Source organism: Cucurbita pepo, chromosome 2, assembly GCF_057944985.1.
Source record: "Cucurbita pepo subsp. pepo isolate OVF chromosome 2, ASM5794498v1, whole genome shotgun sequence".
Lineage (NCBI taxonomy): Eukaryota > Viridiplantae > Streptophyta > Magnoliopsida > Cucurbitales > Cucurbitaceae > Cucurbita > Cucurbita pepo.
In genome coordinates this window covers 31,307-44,348 of record NC_141799.1, presented here as the reverse complement: position 1 = coordinate 44,348, position 13,042 = coordinate 31,307, and the positions used below count along the sequence as shown (strand labels likewise).

At 41.1% G+C, this 13,042-nt stretch overlaps 3 protein-coding genes across 3 annotated transcripts; all 3 read left to right on the top strand.

Annotated features, from left to right (window-relative positions):
* The first annotated feature begins 118 nt into the window (after positions 1–118).
* Positions 119–5,872, top strand: LOC111789164 (squamosa promoter-binding-like protein 16). The gene is made up of 10 exons (XM_087121155.1): positions 119–1,217; positions 1,373–1,566; positions 1,646–2,475; positions 2,606–2,680; positions 2,784–2,891; positions 2,976–3,093; positions 3,319–3,454; positions 3,546–3,687; positions 3,786–4,385; positions 4,763–5,872. The coding sequence occupies exons 1-10, from the start codon at positions 655–657 to the stop codon at positions 5,177–5,179; spliced, it is 3,183 nt and encodes a 1,060-aa protein (XP_086977281.1). The 5' UTR covers positions 119–654; the 3' UTR covers positions 5,180–5,872.
* Positions 5,873–7,618: 1,746 nt separating this feature from the next.
* Positions 7,619–9,644, top strand: GALS1 (glycosyltransferase family protein (DUF23)). Its single transcript, XM_023669360.2, has 2 exons — positions 7,619–8,817; positions 8,932–9,644. The coding sequence occupies exons 1-2, from the start codon at positions 7,676–7,678 to the stop codon at positions 9,287–9,289; spliced, it is 1,500 nt and encodes a 499-aa protein (XP_023525128.2). The 5' UTR covers positions 7,619–7,675; the 3' UTR covers positions 9,290–9,644.
* A 674-nt stretch (positions 9,645–10,318) lies between these two features.
* Positions 10,319–11,627, top strand: LOC111788827 (poly polymerase). Its single transcript, XM_023669359.2, has one exon. The coding sequence runs from the start codon at positions 10,475–10,477 to the stop codon at positions 11,051–11,053; it is 579 nt and encodes a 192-aa protein (XP_023525127.1). The 5' UTR covers positions 10,319–10,474; the 3' UTR covers positions 11,054–11,627.
* The last annotated feature ends 1,415 nt before the right edge of the window (positions 11,628–13,042 follow it).

Genomic DNA, 13,042 nt, shown 5'->3' with positions numbered 1-13,042 from the left:
AATTAAAATTTCTTGAACTGTTACTTTGAGGAGCTATTTTGTATGCTTTAGTTTCATAATTGAAAATAATAACAATAGAATAAAGGTGACGTGTGGAAAATATAGGCGGTGAGGGCGAGGGAGACGGGGAATGGAGGTGTGAGATTTGATGGGCTGTGCGTGAGTGTTTGGTGCACGCTTCAAAATGAGGTGCGAACAGAAGGTAGATCACAGGTGGGTGAGAGTAGCAATCGCAAGACAAGAAGGCATTACTCATGTATGTAATATTCCGTTGTTATTAACTCATATTACAGACTTTGAGTTGAGTTGAGTTGATGTTTCCTGTCTTCGTGTCAGACTTGCACGAACTGATGGATAAAAACAATATTGGGCAATAAGAGAAAAGGAAAAAGTGATTCTTCCTGCTCCAGCTTCTGGTTCAGGTTCAGGTAGTTCAGGTAGTTCAGGTTCAGGTACAGCCCAGCTCCAGCTCCAGACGACTCTCTCTCGCTTTCTTCTTGGGTTTCGTACAGCAGCAACAACAGGCAGTAGATTGCTTTGTACATATTCCAGATCTCATCTCTTTCAGCTGGATCTCTTCCATTTCTTCCCTTCTTCTCCTTCCCCTTGCTTCCCTTCTTCTCCTTCCCCTTGCTTCCCTTCCCCTCCCTCTCCATGGACGACCTCGGCGCCCAAGTTGTTCCTCCTGTTTTCATCCACCAAACCTTCCCCACTCACTACACTGGTTTGCCTTCCACCTCCAACAAGCGCCCTTTATCTTATCACAATCACCTCCACCACTACTCCCATACTTGGAACCCTAAGACTTGGGATTGGGATACCGATACGTTCCTCATCAAACCCTCCGACCCTGCGCTACTCCACTCCGATGCTCTCTCATCCAAACCCCACTTCCTTCCTGCTACTCCTCTTCCTTCCACCTCAAACAACAACACTCTCCACCTCCAGGATGATCAGACTCTTCGCCTTAATCTTGGTCCTGCTCCCAATTTCAATTGCGTTGAGCAGCCGCTCTCCAAACCCCCCAAAAAGCTCCGCCCTGACCCTGGATCTCCCGCCGCTGCCACCTACCCTATGTGTCAGGTCGATAATTGTAAGGAAGATCTCTCTAATGCCAAAGACTATCACCGCAGACATAAAGTTTGCCAGCTCCATAGCAAATCCACCAAAGCCCTAGTTGCTAATCTGATGCAGAGGTTCTGCCAGCAGTGCAGCAGGTTTTTTTTTTCCTTCCTACCATCTCTCCCCGCTTCTCTATGCCTTTTTGTTTTCCATCTTGTGTTGATGCGCCAGAAATTCATTACCAATCTGCCTCCCTCTTCAAATGTGTGTATATACATTTTAACTCTTATTGCTATTAACCTCTCCTCAGATTTCATCCACTTTCGGAATTCGATGATGGGAAAAGAAGCTGTAGAAGGAGACTTGCGGGGCACAACTGGCGTAGAAGGAAGACGCAGCCCGAGGATGTAACCTCAAGGCTGACACCGCCAGGAAGTAGAGGACCCCCAAGCGGTGGGAAGTTGGACATCTTCAGTCTATTGGCTGTTCTAGCTCGGGCTCAAGGTCAAGCAATTGCCTCATCAAGTTTCTGATACCTATTTGTTTCTGACTTTTGTCTTAACACATTGATTTGAAACATCAGGAAAAAACGAAGGCCAGAGTGTAGAAAGCTTGCTGTCAGCTAATAGTGACCAACTCATTCAGACCCTCACTAAGGTCAATTCACTTCCTTTACCAGCAGAGTTTGCAGCAAAGGTGCCCAATTTAGAGAATTTTATGGGGGAGGCTTCTCCAGGAAGTTCTTTGCAGAACCAAAACAAATTCAATAGAAATCCATCTTCTTCTTCGACCATGGACTTGCTCACTGTACTTTCAGCAACTTTAGTGGCATCAGCTCCAGATGCTCTGGCAATGCTGTCGCAGAAGAGCAGTCCGAGTAGTGCTAGCGAAAAAACAAGGTCATCGTGCCCCTCTGGTTCTGATCTCCAGAATAGGCCTCTGGAATTTCCTTCAGTTGGAGGAGAAAGAAGCAGTACCAGTTACCAGTCTCCCGTGGAAGAATCGGATGGACAAGTTCAAGGATCTCGAGTTGGTTTGCCACTTCAGCTGTTTAGCTCTTCGCCTGAACATGATACCCCACTAAACTTGACGGCTTCTAGAAAGTACTTTTCTTCTGATAGCAGTAATCCTATTGAAGAGAGGTCTCCATCATCCTCACCTCCTCTCCTGCAGAAGTTGTTTCCCGTGCAAAGATCAGAAGAAACTACGAGTAATAGGAAAATACCAATCAGAAAAGAAGTTAGTGGAATTGTTGAGGTCCCAAAGCCTCCTAGTAGCGCCATGCCCTTTGAACTCTTTAGAGAGTCAGATAGAGGAGGCGGCCCAAATTTGCTTCATACTGTTCCTTATCAGGCTGGATATACTTCTTCGGGGTCTGATCATTCACCTTCTAATTTAAATTCTGATGCTCAGGTATCCTGCTGAGTACATTCTTCTTTGTATTTGTGGACGTGCTTTGTGTGTGTGTGTGTGTGTGTGTGTGTGTGTGTGTGTGTGTTTGATATCATTATTCTTTATTGTGGTTTGAAACAACATTATTCAGGATCGCACTGGAAGGATAAGTTTTAAACTCTTCGACAAGGATCCCAGTCAGTTTCCAGGGACATTGCGGACACAAGTAAGATTCTAGGATCTTATTGCTTCCAATTTTCTTTTATATAAAATGCTGCAATTGCATATGTCTGGAAAAAATTCATAAAGTTTCTTTTCTAATGTTCTAGATATACAATTGGCTGTCTAATTGTCCATCTGAAATGGAAAGCTACATACGGCCTGGTTGTGTGGTTCTATCGATTTATATGTCTATGTCATCCATTGCATGGGAACAGGTGAGTGAAGAGCTGTTATCCAGGACTGAAATTGTACCACTAAAGTTCTATGAGCTCTAACTAATTTCACTCGTTCTTTGCCAGCTTGAAGAAAATTTGGTTTTGCATGTTAAATCTTTGGTTCATGGCGAAAATCTTGAATTTTGGAGAAGTGGAAGATTTTTAGTCTACTCTGGGAGGCAACTAGCGTCGCACAAGGATGGTGAGAACTTACCAGGGTAGTGGTCGGTCTTTGTCTTGTTGAATTAGAGATTTATTTAGTATTAATCAGCATCATTTTTTTTTTTTTTTTTTTTTTTTTTCATATCTGATTTGGTTCAGAACGATGTGTGATAATCTTATAGCGTAGTCCCTGAAGCAATAGGCTGTAGATTTGTTGTTGTTCTTGTGTTAAATTTTGTTTCCACTGATTTGATTGGATATTCAGGGAAGATTCGTCTGAACAAATCCTCAAAAGCATGGAGTAACCCGGAGTTAATCTCGGTGTCACCTTTGGCTGTTGTGAGTGGACAAAAGACATCCTTTCTATTACGGGGAAGGAATTTGAAAAATCCTTGCACCAAGTAAGTCCAATGTTATGATAGGTGATGAATTTTGTTGGTTTTTATTGTTCCTTTTTCTCTTTTCTGGAAGTGACGCTTCACAACCTTGTAGGATTCATTGCACATTTATGGGTGGCTACATATCCAAAGAAGTAATGGGATTAAGTAGGCAGGGAACATACGATGAGATACACTCTGGTAATTACAAAATTGGGGATGCATCACCGTCCACTCTTGGTCGTTGTTTCATTGAGGTAGTTTTTTTGGTTTGAACTAGCATGTGTTATCTTCTTGGCCACAGTTAAAGTTTCTTACAAGATTATTCTTTTAATCTACTGTACAATGCTAACAGGTGGAAAATGGTTTTAGAGGAAATAGTTTCCCCCTTATTATAGCTGATTCTGCCATCTGTAAGGAATTGAGGCATCTTGAGTCCGTGTTTGATGAGTTTAGAGTAACTGATATCAGTTCCGAAAGCCATTCATGTGTTCCTTCGCAGCTGAGGCTAAAGGATGAAACTTTGCAGTTCTTAAATGAACTTGGATGGCTATTCCAAAGGGAAAGGTCGTCTTCCAAGCTAGATAATCCAATTTTTCTAATCAGGCGGTTCAAATTTTTACTCACGTTCTCAGTAGAGAGGGACTTCTGTGCGCTACTTAAAACACTTCTTGACATTCTGGTAAAAAAATGCTTGATCACAAATGGACTATCAATGAAATCTTTGGAAATGATATCTGAGGTTCAGCTTTTGAACCGGGCAGTGAAAAGGAGGTGCAGGCCGATGGTTGATTTACTCGTCCATTATTATGTATTTGGCTTCGGTGATGAAGAGAAAAAGTACCTCTTTCCACCAAATGTTATTGGTCCTGGTCGTATTACGCCTATGCATTTGGCAGCTTCAATGGCAGATTCAGATGATATGGTTGATGCTCTGACAAATGACCCGCTGGAGGTAACATCTAGTTGCATCTTTTAAGGCGTATCCTGGTTTTCTTTTGAGGACAAGATGGGTTTTTGCGTTACTGTATACTTTGATATTTGTCCCAAAATTATGTTAGAGCGCTCTGATAGTTGACCACCGTGGTGATGAAGGATTATATTGTCTACTTTGTTGTCTGAAAGCTCTCAAAACCCTTCCTAGGTGTACTTCCCAAAATGGTTCCGAAGTGCTGTTTAGGGGGTTTTTTATCCCCTAAGAAATGGAGAAATATGTTTTAAAAAATCCTCTTTTTTCAGAAAAAGTTAAATTAGGATTGGTGATACTATATTTTTAATTCAAAAAAATTATTTACATTTACGTGCTGTTAATTTGTTGTTTGGAAGTTGCAGATTGGATTGAATTGCTGGAGTTCCCAAGTAGATGCAAGCGGAAAGTCAGCACGGGGTTATGCGTTGATGAGGGGAAATCACTCTTGTAACGAGCTGGTGGATCGAAAACTTGGTGACAGAAAGAAGGGTGAAGTTTCAGTGAGAGTTGGGAATGAGATAGAGGAAGTAGGGGTGTCAAGTAGTGAGCGGAGCAGGGTGCAAGGAAGATGTTGCTCTAGGTGTGCAGTTGTTGCAGGAAGGTGCTACAAGAGGGTTCCTGGGAGTGGGACACACCGGTTGCTTCATCGGCCCTATATCCATTCAATGCTTGCTATAGGTGCTGTGTGTGTTTGCGTGTGCCTATTCTTGCGGGGTTCCCCAGACATTGGCTTAGTAGCACCCTTCAAATGGGAGAACTTGAGGTATGGGACAATTTAGTTTGAATAGAGTGATGATGTGTAATGAATAGAAGACAAGTGGTTGATAAGTTGAGACGATCTGTTGCCTTGAAAGAGAAGAGGTGAACCAGCAGCCGAGTTGTGAAGTTGAGACGGATTAGTTAAAAGAGCAGATATTGTATTATTTGGCAGCTGCGGTGGGTTTTGAAATAGAGGGAAGGTGCCACTGGACGTGGAAGTTGAATTCGAGAAAGCGGGTCGGGGATGATGGAGTGATTGAGGAGGAAAGGACGGGGAAGAGATTATGTAAGAGGTCTGAAGAGAGACCCCCTCCCCCTCCTCCTTTTTAGTTTCTTTCTTCTTTATTATGTAAGAGGTCTGAAGAGCAAGTGATTGAAGCGGCAGAGCTGGCGTGGAGGTGCCTAAAACTGAAGGGGGAAGACAAGACCGACGATGAGAGAAGTGGTGTCGGAGGAGACGGAAACTTTACTGGAACGCCCACAACAACTACACCAAACAGGGGAGATCTGTACCCCAATAAGGTTTTAGTAAGAATGGATATTAAGTTAGTTCAGAAAAATAATTTTGAAAATTTGTTACTGTCTTCTACTGTGAGCCGTGAGGTGTGAATGAAGCGGCTTTTGTTTGATTGATCCCCGTTTGTGAATGTTAAGTAACATCCAGGTGCGAGTGTATTAATAAATCTAATTAATTGAGGTATAAATTGTAGGTTTGGAAAGGGCTTAAAATAAATATTGCACACCCAATTTAGGATTTTAGGGAAATTTTGGAATCAGTCCTGGAATCAACCATCTGTCATCACTGCTCAATGCACCTCAGTGGTTGAGTTCACCCATAAAAACACAAGAACGACGGCATGTTCTTGAAAGTGAAAAACAAAATTAAAATAATTGAAGGAAAAAGACGATAGGGTGTAGAAATACAATTGCAGGAAATAAAATAGTACGTGGAATCTATTTATTTTATTTCTTTTTTCTTGTGAAACAACTAATTCATTTTATTTCTGTTTTCTTGTGAAACAACTAATTCATTTTATTTCTTTTTCTCTAATAACTATTTATTATCATTGCCAAAACCCAATAAAGCCAACAAGGCCAGCCACGATACTCACAAATTCACATAATCACATTCACCAATCCCGCCCTCCTCCTTATTCATGTCGGCCCCACTTTTATTTATTTCTCTCTTTGACTCTCACTGCCCCACAAAAATACATAGCTATAATTCTTTTCATTTTTTATTCCACCTCTTACTAAATCACTCTTCCAACATAACTTCTTACTTACAATTTATAATTTATAATTTACTTGTGTACTAAATTTATAATTTCAAAATAAATGATAAAACCATATTCCGCGCTAGTTAACAATATCTGTTATAACAATAAAAAACAATTTCATTTTCACGTTTCCAATATTTTCCCTTATTAATTTAACATACAATTTTGAATATTTGGTTTTGTAACAAGGTATGACCAAACATATAATTTTAAGAAAAAGGAAAGAAAAAAAAAACCAAAATTATCAAACTTAATTCTATTTTTCTTTCTTAAAATAGAGAAAATGAAAAATAAAAAACGAGGATCGAGAACACTACTTAACCGGCTTTAGCAACTTGCTTTTGGGGCGTTTTGAAATGATGAGAGTATCATCAATTATTTGTTTGGTGCAAATTCAACAATACTATTTTGTCTCTATTAACTACCATTGATTGATTGATAAATACTTAATACCATTCCATTATTTAGTATTGACTAATTTTAATTATTGCATCTAATTAATAATAATAATAATCATCATCATCAAATATAAAGATGAATTGGGCTTAGCCTTTTGTTTAGTAAAAATGAATGAATTATTTTTAGTGGCTAGAACTCGTTTATTATTTTGAGGGTAGTTTTATTAATAAATTGTATTTTTAGTCGGTTAGTCGATATCATTTGATTAAAGGAGATTTAAAATAGAAGATGCATTGCCACCAAATGCAAAAGAAAAAGACTTGGCATTACCAAATATTTGCGGAAATTTATTACAAAATTAATTAGGTTTATTCATGTTTTTACCTTGCCGGGGCGGACACCTCACTGGCAATAAAGTTAGGTTAAATCAAAGTGGTAGACTTGTAATTCCAACGAGATCGATGCCCAAATGTTTTAGGGAATCCCTGAGGTCGCGGTAACTGCAGGACCTGGAATCCAGACACGTGGATGCCTCACCTACGCTTGTTTGATTTTTGCCTCCCACTCCCCACCCCAGTCCCATCACTGTAATTTTCTGAAGATATGGTTTCCCCAAGGAAAAATAATAAATTATTATTAAATTATTACACTAAAAATAAAAGGGAAAAAAAAAAAAAAAAAAAAAAAAGGAAAAAAGAGCAATGAATACACTAAATATGATATGATATGCGCATATGGCCACTAATCTCATCGCACCGACAGACAGAGCAAAAGAGACTGGCGGAGGCCAAGGACTGAAGTTCCCCTTTCTGCCTCCCTTCCTGCCTTCCTGCCTTCATGAGGAAAGACGGTCCGGCTACCTCCATCGGCGACGCCCAAGTCGGCAAACTCTTCACCTGCTTCGAGACCAAGCCTCTGGTCGCCACATGTCTCGCCCTCACTCTTGTCATGTTCCTCTGGAATCTTCCTCCTTACTACCAGAATCTCCTCTTCACCACCGCCCGCTCCTGCTCCGCCCCCACCAACACCACCGACGCCGCCCTCGCCAATCTCACCATTCCTCCCAATACCTCTCTCCCCTTTACCGCATCTGCCGCTGCCAAAAAGTACTCCACCACCCTCCCAACCGATCCCAACAACCGAATTTTCCAGCCATTTGGTAATGCCGCGGCTCTATTCGTTTTAATGGGAGCCTATAGAGGCGGACCACGCACTTTTGCCGTCGTCGGCCTTGCTTCCAAACCCATTCACGTCTACGGCCATCCTTGGTACAAATGCGAGTGGATCTTCAACAATGGATCTTCCATCAGGGCCAAGGCCTACAAGATTCTTCCCGATTGGGGCTATGGCCGTGTCTACACCGTCGTCGTCGTCAATTGCACTTTTCCCCTCAATCCCAATCACGACAATTCGGGTGGAAAGCTTACGGTTAATGCCTACTACGGTCAGTCCCAGAAAAAGTACGAAAAGTTCACTGCTCTTGAGGAATTGCCAGGCTCTTACAACGCCTCCAAGTTCCGTCCTCCTTATGACTACGAATATTTGTACTGCGGTTCGTCTCTCTACGGGAACCTCAGTGCCGCCAGGATCAGAGAATGGATGGCATACCATGCCTGGTTCTTCGGGTCTAAATCCCATTTTGTGTTTCACGACGCCGGCGGGGTGTCCCCAGAGGTCAGGGCTGTCCTCGAGCCGTGGGTGCGAGCTGGAAGGGTGACAATTCAGGACATTAGAGCACAGTCAGAGTACGATGGGTATTACTATAATCAGTTTCTGGTAGTGAACGACTGCCTCCACCGGTACCGACACGCGGCAAACTGGACATTTTATTTCGATGTGGACGAGTACATATATTTGCCCGAGGGGAGTAGCTTGGAGTCCGTGTTGGAAGAGTTTTCCGTATATACTCAATTTACAATCGAGCAGAACCCAATGTCCAGTATGCTATGTTTGAACGATTCGGCTCAAAATTACTCCAGGTACGTGTTCGATCTAATTATGTGTGGAAGATACTTGTTGGATCTGGGGTCAGGTAGGAGGTAGATAGTGATGAATGAATTGATATATATATATATATTTGTTCCCCTTGTCAGGAAATGGGGGTTTGAAAAGCTGCTGTTTAAAGACATAAAGTCTGGAATCTGGAGAGACCGGAAGTACGCGATACAAGCCAAGAACGCGTATGCTACGGGGGTACACATGTCGGAAAATGTGATTGGAAATACAACGCACAAAACAGAGTCCAAGATTAGATACTATCATTACCACAACTCCATCATGGTGAGAGGGGAACTGTGCAGGGAATTCCTCCCCAACTCCGCCATTCATAACGTCACGATCTTCAACCAAACCCCTTTTGTGTACGACGACAAGATGAAGAAGCTTGCTGACACCATTAAGGAGTTCGAGCGCCACGCCATCGGTACTGCTAATGCGAAGCTCTTCTCCTGATATGGTTACAGCTCGAGAACATCCATCAGCTTTCATCATCTTCCAAGTTGCAAATTTGGGTGTAGGAATGTGTGAATTGTAAGTAGAAGTCATGAATTTATGTGGTAGACAGAATTGGGGGCAAATTCGATTGGAGTGGCTGGACTTTCTGAATGTGGATGTAATGATGGGGGAGGGGAATTATATTTGCCCAAACTTTACTCCTCAGTTACTAACTTACTCCTCCTCCGTTACTAATCTACCCTGGTACTGGTGGTGGTAAAAGAACAGTCACTTTGAATCCAGTGATAGAAAAGGGATACATAGTTGCTTTAAGATTGTAATGAGTGGATTAAGGGACTTTTTTTTCTTTTCATTCTTTCTACTTTGAGCTCTAGCCTTGCAATTTTAAGGGACCTTTTTTCTTTTTTCTTTTCTTTTCGTGTATTATGAATATGATTATGAATGGGTTGCGACAGAGAAAATTGATGATGGGTAGTTTGTGCCTTCCGCTGCTTCCGCTTCTATGGAGCGTGGAAGTGGAAGTACAGGGAAAGAGAACTGTGTCCTTACCGTTGCTACTTACTGAGGACCTAAAGTAATAAAAGGTAATAATAATATATAATTACCGTTGTGTCCTTTGAATTGTTGCAATTAATTATGGTCTTTTATCTTCTTATGTGACAATTGTTATGGGAATTACTTTATTTAGAAGCTTAAAAAACATTAGACAAGAAGAAGGCAGTGTGTTTTTAAATAAATAAATAAGGGCATAAATAAGAATGACGTTGATGGATTATGCATTGATTAGTAAGGGCATTTTTCAATTTGTATGTGCTTGGGGAACAAGATTGTGGTCATCTTTTATTTTTATTTTTGTGTGGGTGTGTGTTGGTTTGGCGTGTCCGTTGACTACGTCGGGTTTCTTTTTGATTGGTATTAGCATTAAATGGAAAGGCCGCGTTGAAGGTTTAAAGGTAGTTTTATGACGTAGACGATGACCAATTTTCTGTTTCCTCATCGCTTACCTCGCACCAGCATCACATTTCAATAAATGATCCATCCCCTCCTGGTTATACCAATATCCTTATCCTTCTCATTCTCCTCCTCCTCCTCGGCTCCTCCTCCTCCTGGTTATACCATAATCCCCCAAAATTCCGTGTCAGAAACGTAGACAGACATCAGCAACAGCTAGGCTTGATACTGATGGGTGCCTGTTTATCCGACTGCCTCAATCATCCCAAACCCTCTTCTGTTTCTCCACCTCCTCCCACCGCCAAAGTGATCTCTTTGCAAGGCCATCTCCGCGAATACCCTGTTCCCATCTCCGTCTCCCGCGTTCTCCAGACCGAAAACTCCTCTTCTTCTCTTTCCGACTCCTTTCTTTGCAACTCCGACCGCTTATACTACGATGACTTCATCCCCCCTTTGCCTCTCGATGAACAGCTTCTCCCTAATCAGATCTATTTCCTCCTTCCTTCCTCCAACCTCCACCACCGATTGAGCGCCTCCCAAATGGCTGCCTTGGCTGTCAAAGCCAGCCTCGCCCTCCAAAATGCCTCCCCCAACGATCGCCGTAAAAAGGGTCGTGTTTCTCCCCTCCTCAACCTCTCGGATTCCGACCACATCATCTCCAAGGAGCCCTCCAAAAAGAACGCCGCCGCGGATACCTCTGCCTCACCCTCCGTTAGAAAATTGCAGAGATTGACGTCCAGAAGAGCAAAAATGGCTGTCCGTTCCTTTAAACTCAAATTGAGCACCATCTATGAAGGCGCCGTTCTGTAGGGAGTTAGTAGGGATTTTAGCCCCCGATTTACGTGGATACCTCCCTGCTCCCTTCCCTCCCCGCCTCTCATATATTTGTTAATTTTCATTTCTCCTCTGTAAGCAACTCTAATTTTTTTTCCCTTTTGTAATCTGAGATTCATTCTTTCAGCGTTGAGATGTATAGATGATTACCCATGTTGAATTGCTGGAAGAGGGAATTATCCTCTTCCGAAATCCTGATCTGATTCTAAGTTCCGGTTAATTTGCGGCGACTTGGGTGATCGACGACGCTTGAATTGGATTAACGAGGGGCCGAAGACGGTGGATGGGCAACCTAATTAAATATGCAAGTCAGAGTCAAAGGGAGTGGCCCATTACAGTATGAACTGAATTGAACTGAAATACGACGAGAAGGCGGAAGAGTTGACAATCTGAAACGGCGCCGCCGTAGTTGATGGCATGGACGACCCTGTTTATCTGAACACAATGTCTCTCTTTTCGCTTTTGTTATCTAATTCCCCACTAAATTCTACGTCCTCCATTTTGGAAAATTCTATTTTGTTAATTAAAAAAGGAAACTTCATTCATACCAGCCCATGCCCATTGCTAATCCTTGGAATTCACAAATTTTAAATAATATGTAATCATATCCGTTCTTTCAACAAAATCACTTTTCACTTCAACACCCAACTCTTTAATCCACAATCACTGCCACATCATCAAACTCTATTCCAATCATTTTTTCACCGCAAATTTTAGTGGGCAAAAAGTTGATGGTAGGGGCAGAACATGCATGTATTTGTTTATGATGAAATGCTTTCGATAATGCTAAGGTTTTGACCACCAAAGCATGGTTGGTTACATTTTTTTTTTTTTTTTAATTTATAAGAAAGATACATTTTGGACTTATCCATAATGTATTTGACCAATGATACATTATTGGCGCACTTTGTATTAAATATGTTAGCAATATAATCCATCATAGATTGTAAAATTAAGAATTATCATTCCTGTAGCACTTCGTCTTAAAACTACAAAAAAGAAATGGGTGCAATCTTTGTCGGTTTGGAGCACAGATTGCAATGGAAGGAAGGTGAGGTTCACGACGAGGAATGAGCGGTGCGAGGGTGTTAAACTAATGCAACTGGTGTCTGGGGGGCGCATGTGTCTTGCCGACTCCAACTACGCCCATCTCATGTATCTTACAATAAATTTAATTTTGAGGGATTAAAGATGATTGTGATATTTTCAAAACTACTATTTATAGGTTATTAGAACATCATTCTAATTAGTAATTAGATCGCGGCACACTACTAATCCGCAACGTCATTAACACTGAAAATTTATAATTTAAAATACACTTGAGTGAAATTTATCCTTTTCTAAATAAAATTTAAAAGCCATCCAATTTAACCAAATAGTTGGACAACAAAAACCTTTAAAAGGAAACTGCCATCAACCCAAAATTATCATTTAACCAATCAAAATTGAAAAACCCTTGGTTGATTACTCACTAAAAATCATTTTCAGCCATTGACCATTTATTAGCAATTAACTCATGTGACTATTAGTGGTTGGTTACCTAAAACATATAGCCTATAATTGTTACCACTCCTTACATTCATAAATCACAACATGCATATAGTTATGGTCCCAAAACATAAATTTTTCACGACCAATAAAACACGACAACAACCCTACAATACCATAAATAATTCTACATATATAGGCTTGGAGCTTGGGCTTTACATTGGGATAGTGAATTTAATGGCTAATCCTAATTCAGCCCACAACATTGGTTGTCCATGATTCAATTTGGTTCTTTCTCCAAAATGTAGTACTGTTAACAATGAATCTAATGGATCACGAATGAGTAAAACCACCACCTATGGAGGGAAATTTTAAAGAAGTTTTGGAAAAAAAAAAAAAATTACTAAACATCTCCTTCATGGATGATTTTCTTCCAAAAGTAGCTCAATAAAACTCTTACTCACCGCTTAAGGAACA

Coding starts and splice junctions, on each gene's coding strand:
- LOC111789164 (XM_087121155.1), top strand. CDS start 655: ATGGACGACCTCGGCGCCCAAGTTGTTCCTCCTGTTTTCATCCACCAA. Junction 1,218..1,372: donor TTCTGCCAGCAGTGCAGCAG/GTTTTTTTTTTC, acceptor ACCTCTCCTCAG/ATTTCATCCACTTTCGGAAT. Junction 3,094..3,318: donor ACTAGCGTCGCACAAGGATG/GTGAGAACTTAC, acceptor TTGGATATTCAG/GGAAGATTCGTCTGAACAAA.
- GALS1 (XM_023669360.2), top strand. CDS start 7,676: ATGAGGAAAGACGGTCCGGCTACCTCCATCGGCGACGCCCAAGTCGGC. Junction 8,818..8,931: donor TCGGCTCAAAATTACTCCAG/GTACGTGTTCGA, acceptor TCCCCTTGTCAG/GAAATGGGGGTTTGAAAAGC.
- LOC111788827 (XM_023669359.2), top strand. CDS start 10,475: ATGGGTGCCTGTTTATCCGACTGCCTCAATCATCCCAAACCCTCTTCT.